This window comes from Pocillopora verrucosa, chromosome 4 (genome assembly GCF_036669915.1).
Source record: "Pocillopora verrucosa isolate sample1 chromosome 4, ASM3666991v2, whole genome shotgun sequence".
Lineage (NCBI taxonomy): Eukaryota > Metazoa > Cnidaria > Anthozoa > Scleractinia > Pocilloporidae > Pocillopora > Pocillopora verrucosa.
Window position 1 is genome coordinate 23,862,036 of NC_089315.1, and position 9,090 is coordinate 23,871,125.

General features: G+C 37.5%; 1 protein-coding gene across 1 annotated transcript; it reads left to right on the top strand.

Moving 5' to 3' along the window:
- Positions 1–1,694: 1,694 nt before the first annotated feature.
- LOC131774967 (uncharacterized) lies at positions 1,695–2,992 on the top strand. The gene is made up of 4 exons (XM_059091066.2): positions 1,695–1,753; positions 1,880–1,954; positions 2,356–2,535; positions 2,797–2,992. Exons 1-4 carry the CDS (start codon positions 1,695–1,697, stop codon positions 2,990–2,992), a joined length of 510 nt encoding a protein of 169 aa, XP_058947049.2.
- The last annotated feature ends 6,098 nt before the right edge of the window (positions 2,993–9,090 follow it).

Here is a 9,090-nt window from a genome sequence, read left to right on the forward strand (position 1 = left end):
TTTTCTATTGTTTTTTTTTTTGAGTTGGGCTTGTTGTTTACAGTTGTGTAATTTTTCTGTTATGTTGTTACGGAATTGCGGCTCAGTACTTTGGTTTTAATAATTTTGGATCTCAAAATACTACAAGTGTACAAAATGTAGTTTTGGGAAGTGCTTGGGATGTTTTTTTTGCTGTGTGGTTCAACTTAGGATTTGTTTGTTCTTCACGATCAAGAAGAAGCAGAATGTAGGGACTTGGGTGAGTTTTGACATTGGAATGTTATAGGTGGCAGACTTGCCTCTGACAAATCCAGAAATTGCCGAGTCTTTCGGCTTTGTGCAATAAGCTTGATTTACGGCTGACAAATCGGAGTTAACTGAGTCTTTCGGTCAAAATGCTAAACTTACACCGTCTTCTGAGCATCGGTGAAATTATTTCTGTATTAACTTCTGTATAACACAAATGAAACTCTATAACTCTGAGAATAATCCAACATCAAAGCAAACGAGTTAGAAGCTCAACTTTTTCATGTATTTGATATCTGGTTATACTTTAATTATGCTGCAAGTTCTTTGCTTTAAGTTCTCACGTTAGCTGACTGAGCTGTGGACCCTCCGCCGCCTTCGATCGAGACTTCACACAACTGTTTCTCTTTTGACGGATTTTGATCACCTTTTAAACTCAAAACTACCTTTAATTGTTAGAAAGATGCTATACACACTTACCGTTGGACTTGGAAACGCTTCTCGACGCTTTTCAGGGACGCTTAACTCGAAATCTCGACAAGGACAAAGCTTGTATCAAAGACGCCGATCCCAATAGTACTCGCGCGCGTTTTTGCTGGCCGCCCATGACCATTTGCGGGAAAAACGTTGATACCTTGCGGCCGTGCAAGCGATCAAATCGAGATTTTTTCTGGTTACGATCTACCGAAAATACCTACATTTTCTCTTCTCCAGTCTTCCTCTATATTACGCGGGGATTCCTAAGGTGCCTCCTCGGGTTTTTGGCCCCAGAGGGCCAAAAACCCTGCGGGGGCAATAAGTTCGCATTTTGTTGGAACTGACATGTTCCGATGAAAATACGTTTGAAAAGTCGTTGCTTGTAATAAGGTAGTTGAGATCCATCAAAAGGCTCTTAACAAGTGGATAAATCGTCTAAAGCATGGGCAGCCCTCCACTACCGTAGACCTCAATTGATACTTTGTCTGTGAAGCAGCGTTTGCTCTATTGTGCTGTGCACTTGTGCTTCAATATTAAATTTTACCTAATTCATATTTTGGTGTGCCTGGTAGTTGAAACGTACTTTTAATTTCGTCATTGTGTTTTTTTTTCAGTTACCACTGAAAGGCCCGAATCCATTTTTTTCTTTGACCACTTCTGGTAATTTTCGAGCTTGTCGCCAAAGTAAGCGGACCAGAGGTTAGAAAGATATAAATCTTTTTTACTTATTAAATATCAATCAAGGGTTGTCATTTTGACACAAAGCTAACGAAAATTATTGCCGTTATTGTAAATGCGCTCGCGCTGGTCGCTCGCGCTTAAAATGACAGAGCCTCAAATTGAATCTGATTGGTTTATCAAATCGCACGCGCTTGAATCTCTTTTGTTATGTCACAATCTGGGAAATCCATTCGCATGAAAATACTGTCCAGAGAGACTTATATTTCAAAGCGCGTAAACTTTGTTCAGATATAACCCAGCAAAAGCTAAACATGGGTTCTGCTTTAAGTTCATACAAATCCAAGAGAAGAGATAAGAAAGAATATAAGAGGTGAGTAAACATTTTTCTTCCGCTTGAAGGAAAATATTCAGATGCTCTTGCGACTCGATTTTGTTTTCCATGGTGACATTGATCACATCGTCTATCTTGTTCAAATCTGTTTTTTCCGTCGAGTAGGAAACTCAGAGAGCAACTGAAAGAAGCACAAGAACACATAGCTCGTCTCCAGGAACAACTTCAGTGTGAAAATGAGTAAGTTCATTCGAGTAATGTTTGCTGAGGTGGCTGATTCTTTCTCGATTAAACTTCTTTTCTTTGACTTTCTCTTTTCTATACCTAATCGTAGAAACCCAGTAAAAAGTCCATATGCACTAGTTATGTAAGTCTCTGTAGCTAAGAGGGCTTCATCTGGGTTATTCCGAGAAAAAGTGAGGGACTGAGTATTTGGGTGGTTGCCCAGTATTTCTAGCTCTTGTTAGACGCAAAAAAGGTGGATAATTGTTCTATCTAAGACCCTTTCTTAGCTTTTTCTTTTCTTCAAAGTTTTGTATTGTAAACCTAGAATTAGCACTTGCTGGCGCAATTCACCGTTATTGTTCATTACTTGTGTGGGCTAATTATTCTTCTTCGTTCTCTTTTGACATTTTATGTAGATTACTTGAGGCCTTTCAAAGGTCACGCATCGCCCCTAACGCAGGGCCTGGAACACAGAAATATCGAGCAGCCACTGAAATGATGAAAGAAATTGACGCTTTGGAGCGAAAGCTTTTCTTTGAGCAAGTTGCTCTGAATGTTACAGAAAACAGATGTGATTTTCTGGATAACAACTACCGGTAATTAAATTGCCGTTTAATACCTGTACACTATGGCGTTCTTAAAAAGTTAAAAACAGAAGTTTGAACTCTTCACACCAAAAGATTGTCAGTTCTCAAATAATCAGAAGACTCAATAATAGTCCTCGGTCAGTGCATAGAATGTTTAAAGATCGGCATGTAAGGAGGGGAGGGGGGAAAACGAAAGCTAGTGCTCTCAAATGGGGCAATTCAGGACAAAAATCATTTCAAGCTGTAAATATGTTTTATCTCTTTTTACAGTCTTCTTCACGACAATGAGACGAACCTTTACTGGCAGAAGTCATCTTGTCAAACAAACCTGGAGGCCTTGAAAAAGAAACAAGAGGCCATTCAGTTCAGTCGATTCAAAGACGAAAATCCGCTGGAACAGTGGGTCGTCTGCTCACTTCCAAATCTTTACTTTGGAAGAGTTGAAACCCTATCATCATGGCATTAGTGTTCTCTTAGTTTAAAAAATGAAAATGAAAACAGTGTACTGCCTTTCTTTTCCTAGATATTTTGAATGAAAACATTTGTACTATGCCGTAACTGAATCTTCTAGACATATGGTGCGATGGCACTTTTTATTGAAATATCCAATAGAAATTTAATAAACTTATGGTAATTTTTTGTTCGAGGTGATGTAGTAGTTATCTGGCCCTATTGAAGGTAAATTAAAAGGCCTAGCCTCTGATGAATTTGACCACTCAAAACCAAGGCCATCAATTGCAACACAATGGTAGTTTATAATAGTCGCATGATTCTTACCAGTCAGTCAAGGTTCGTGGTTTTACTTTCAATAGAAACATCAGCGATTTACACCATTACGTCATGACCTCTGCGGAAGATTTCAGAGTTAAAGCATTTTTCTTTAAGTGTTTTTATTCCGTCTCTATAGTGAGATCTTAACTTAAAATAGGAGAAGGAGGTAAATAATTTTAGACTGGAAGTGGAAAATGATACACTTGACAATTGACACGCCACATGTGTGAGTTGTTAAGCCCGCCATTGTAACCCGTGTAAGGTCCAACTTCTGCGCCTATCAATTTTCTGTGAACGTTATGCCTCTTGCAAAAATCATCAAACAGGTATCTTGAGAAAGAGTCAATGAATAAGAGTAAGAAGCTTTGATATACTCGATACAACGTTGTCACGTTTCCCTGGAAGCGAGATTTTCTTTGTCAGTTCCATCACGAACACCATAACTATACTGTAAAAGAAAACTTTAAATAACCAGAAGCATGTCCCTCATGAAGTTTCTTATATTCAGTCACTTTGAACGAAGCACAAACGCAGGTTTCATCTCATGTGCAGTTGTTCGCTTGAGTCTTAAAACAATGTATAACTGAAAGGAAAAGCTCACTGCTTTCATTTTTCATTTTTAGAGGGCACGGTAACAAATCCTGCAATCTGATTGGTTCTTTACCCGGTCAGTATTTTCCTATCTCTGCCCACGGGCCACAGCTACGCTTTCGTGAATCGCCGAGTACATCCCAAATTTCGTTGCCATTTCTCATAAACATATCTCTTTTTTCCGGCTGGGCAGTATTTTTAACAAGACACGTCGGTTACTACCTCAATAAAATAACTTATGAATCCTCTCTTTTCTCTCCCTCAAATCACTTTGGTTGACAGAAAAATATGGGTTTCAGAATGAATTTGTTTAGGCAGTAGTTTCATTACGTTGGTTGACAAGCGGCCTAAAAACCGTCTGCAATTAATTTTAATCGTTCACAAAAAGTACTTAGAAAGTTAAAACGTGAAGTATTTGGTTACAGTTAAAATGAGCGATGGAACTTTTATTCATTTAATATCTGAATTTTCTCAAACAATTTGTTCGTAGTGAAAGAGCGAGCGAAGTTTTAAATTCAGTTCTACAACAAATATACGCCCTCGGTAAGTCTTTCCGAGTCTGTTCAATTTGGACATTTGTACCGTAAATTGCACAACAGAAACTGAAGGGATTTATTGAGAAAAGGCCCCAATAAATCCCCTTGTGTCTCGTTGGAGTGTACCATTCGAATTTAGTTTTTGTGGAGGAAACACCAGATTTACACACGCCATTGCAGCAAACAAACGAGCAAACTCTTAAAACTTCCAAATAAAAAAATTTGACTTACTCACAATTACTTTCCTCGCCGTTAACTTAATGAACAGAGGTAAATCTTCGTACATGAATGAATCGTCGATGAGAGTGAATAATACTTTCTGTTAGATCACTGAATGTTTTTGAAGAAAACATTGTCGTGACAGTCCTTGCCAAACTAGTTCCGTTGTGTTTCAAATGTTCTTGCGCTTTTTTTTCTTACGCGCTCTCTAATTGACAGGTGTCAGATTGTGACAGATACTTGTAAAAATAATGTTTCAAAGTTTATTTGGAAGCCTTTTAACTTTCGGTGAGGTATCTCTCTTTAATTTGCATCACCTCTATTTTAATTACCATTTAATCGCTCAAAAATTGTTCAGTTTATGGAAGATCTTGCCGTATTTACAGCCCTAGACCATTCGGGTTCTTTCGGAAAGAATCTCATCAAGTCTTAAAAAAATAAATATGTTATTTACCGGCTAAGTGTCGGTCCGTATGGCAAAAAACTGTGACCTCGGTCTTGAAAATGCTGCGGCTTGGCATTGTATTGATATTTTTAGGAAAAATAAAATCTGTCTTGGTCACTCAAGGGAGTTCAATACAAGAAAACTAAATACTGTAAAAATAGACTGAAGCATTTTAAATTGACATTTTTTTGTTCGTACAAACCCACTGGGTTGCATCAACAGGTGTATTTAAATACATAAAGTATGTAATAATTGTAAATTGTAGTAAATTCAAACTTTTTAAGGTTGCAATGAAAAAATACAACTGTACTGTGAGAGTAATCAATCAAAAGCCCGAAATAATGTTCAGGGAAGTTCTACAGAATGGGGTCTTCAAGTTGATATCACCCCTATTCTTGAGCCTCACGGATGAGTCTGACTTTCTTTGCAAAGTTTTTTTTTCATTTGTTTTACAATTGTTTACTGAGTCTAGTTTATGAGGTTGGATGCAGGGCAGCAAATATATATATTTTTTCCTTTTCTTTATAAAAACATACATGTCTATTATCATGTCCCATTTATTTCTAACACAGAATGTTATCAGACATTTCTGATATCTTCTTTCTTTTCTGCAACTGAGTCTCCATTTCAAGGTTTTCAAGGCATTATGTGAAGCCCAAGTCAAAATTTTGTTGCACTTGTCTAATATTGACCAATGATTGACAGTTACTGCAGGTTTGCAAACACTTGCTTACCTATTCACCATGCCAGTGATGAGTACATCAGAGTCTAGTGAACCCTTACTGTCTCATATACCCTTGCTAAGGATGTAGAAAATCACTTTTAAACAATAATGTAATGCAATTGATTTATTTGCAAAATAGGCTTGGTGTTTTTGTTTTATTTTTCATGCTGGTTAGGCTGATTCGAAGCATTGAGGATCTCACCTTCTTAAATGTGTTCTTGGCATTTTTAGCTCAGTGCTATAAAGTTGGCAAACTGAAAGTGACATTTACTTGTGATAAGACAATAAAAATATGTCAAAAAGAAATCATATCATCAAATGTCGTACTTGCTTGTTCTTATGTGTGATGTTTAACTATACCTATAAGCACTGATTCTGAAACTTAAACATCTATCAGCTATAAAATATCCATCTACATTCTGCAAAATACACAAAAAGCTGTTCTGTGCTTACATAATTAACCACTGTTTCAAAGAAAATTACTCCTTCAAGTTCTGCACTCTCAAATATTTCAAGAAACAGCCTTGAAACCTGAAATAAAACACCAAAGAATCAGTTCAAGGCAATTAACCTTGTTTGTATAGCTGACTATATGAGAACCCTTCAGAGTTCAAAATAATTTTTCAGCTTTTAGCGTGAATTTGTAGGCTTTTGTCAAGGCTAATTTTTTTCTCGGCTGTCAATAATAAATGAGCAGTCAGCACACATCTTTAACACTCAACATGGTTTATTAACAGTACTGAAAGGAATCAAACACTGAATGCATACATAACAGCATCAGAATCTTTATTTTGGTCAACATGTTTTCTTGCAGAAATTCCCTTTCTACCAAAACATAATGAACAGCTCAATTAGTTTTCAGCGTTTGTTCAAGCATGATCACCACCTCTAGAGGTGAATTGTTGAATGTATGTCTTGCCTTAGACTGAACATAAATTACATTAGTGGTTTCTTCCAAAATGTATCTGCCACTAGTTCTTGGAACGTAGGAGGTCCTTTCACATTCTTGTGTGTTATTTCTGCATGATAATCTTCACAAGAGTGCCACCTTTTTGTCTTGCATTACCAAAAAGTGGTGGCCTTGAAGAACTTGCTTGAGAGCCAGTAAGAGAGACACCATAAGTTAACAAATGACTTAATTGTTCTGTATATGTTGTCCAGCTATCTGTGGGATGTTTGATGGCAAATTCGTCAAATCTTCCCCCATGACAAGAAGAGAAGATCCATCCTCTAAATGCAAGACATTAAATCGTCCTGAGTGAGTCAGCCAGTACATCATGTCTCCAAACTCATCCCTTAAGTACAAAAAACTCGTTTCCACCTGAGAAATACAATTTTCCTCATTTGCTGTTTTCAGTGTTGAAGATTTCACCCCCAACACAACTGCCTGCAGGGTAACCACAGTTAAAAACAATCTAAATTTTGTTTTAGATTACTTAATCTTGCATTGTTGCAGTCACGTCATCAGACAATTTTGCAAGACTCCAAATGTAGATACAAAGTGTACTTGCCTGAAAAGCTTGAGAAAGCCTGGAAACTGTCATATCCCCCGCTGCTATTCGTAATTTAAGCAGTCTTTTCCAACCCTAGTCAAATCAAAGGTTTTATTGCTTGCCATGATGTCGGCGAACGGACAGTCCGAAAGGGCACGAAACTTTCACTTCTCCAGGCAGGCCATTAGAAATGGGGTGGTATCAGAAACTCCCTCTCCGTCACCTTCCTTCCAACCACGTTTTACAGTATGGTGAAAAAGTCAATATGGCTACATTACCCGCACCAATATGCTCCAATACGAGGTCTAAGATCTTTTTAACTTCTTAGCTAAATGTCGCTGTAATGGACAGAACTGAGGAAGACACTCTAAAACGTCATGAAAGACCATGAAGAGACAGCTAAACTTTCACTTCATTCCCAACCTTTTAAACAAGGAAGCGGACCTGACCGTGAGGAGGGGGTGCTGGGGGTAAAAAATTACCGTGTGAATGGACCCCTCCCCCTCCCTCTTGGGTAGTTCTGTCTACTATTTTGAGTGTTTTGGCTGAAAAACAAAACTTGAAAATTGCAATCAATTTTCAATTATAACACTGCCACTGAAAACAGAAAAACTAAGCCATGCCACAGACTGCAACATTATCGGAAGAGCAAAATTGCCCCTCTGTTTCATTTTTCTCTTTATTGTTGACAGGATTAAATTAAAAATATAGGTTGCGTTTCAATATTCTATCAGAAGGAAAAATAGTAAAAAATTTTCGATTTGGCACTTTCCTATTTTTTATGATAAAAAATAACGAAAATCAAACAAAAAACGTCAATTTTCAATTTTTAATTTTAAAAGAAAATTGAACGGTCGAATGACACACGGATCCCTTGGGCCAAGATCGGTCAAAGTGCGGTAAACAAACTCAACTTACCTGGCAATCAGGAACAACGTAATGAGTCAGTGATTTACAAAGCAAAGTTCCGTTGCTTAATAGCAAAATAAATTAAAGAGTGTGATACTGAACTATATTATACTGTAACTAAGATAACAACTTCCGAAGACTGGCTGTAGCTTCCTCTGCTTGCAAACGCTTACTTACCTTGTTCGCAAACTGGACAAACTTCACTGTGGCAAGGAACATCTTTCCGCAGATAGTGTTCCCGCACAATATCAATAAGTCGGCCTGTTTTCGTTTTCAGCCTTAAAAGCTTATTAGTTTTGATCATATTTCGGCGTTCATGGATATGAAACAACGGCCATTTTTCAAGTAATACTACAACTTGAACCCGGCGCCATTTTGTTGATAACATATCCCAACAACACTTGCTAGTTAAACTTTTGATTGGTATCCAGTTACCACGATATCTCGGTCGCAAACAAATACTAAATGCGCATTGGTCAGTTGAATTGTGCTTACATCTTGTATTTCCTCGCTTTAATAAAAGTTCGCATTTTGTTGGAACCGACAGGTTCCGATGAAAATAATTTTGCAAAGTCGTTGCTGGTAATAAGGTAGTTGAGATCCATTAAAAGGCTCTTATCAAGTGGATAAATAGTCTGAGGCATGGCAGCCCTCCCTTACCGTAGACCTCATTTGATACTTAGTCTGTGAAGTTCTACTATGCTGTGCACTTGTGCTTCAATATCAAATGTTACCTAGTTCATATTTTGGTATACCTGGTAGTTAAAACGTATTTTTAAACCTATTATTTTCGTTATCGTGTTTTTTTTTCAGTTACCACTGAAAGGCCCTAATCTTTTTTTACTTAGAGCACTTCTGGTAATTTTCGAGCTTGTG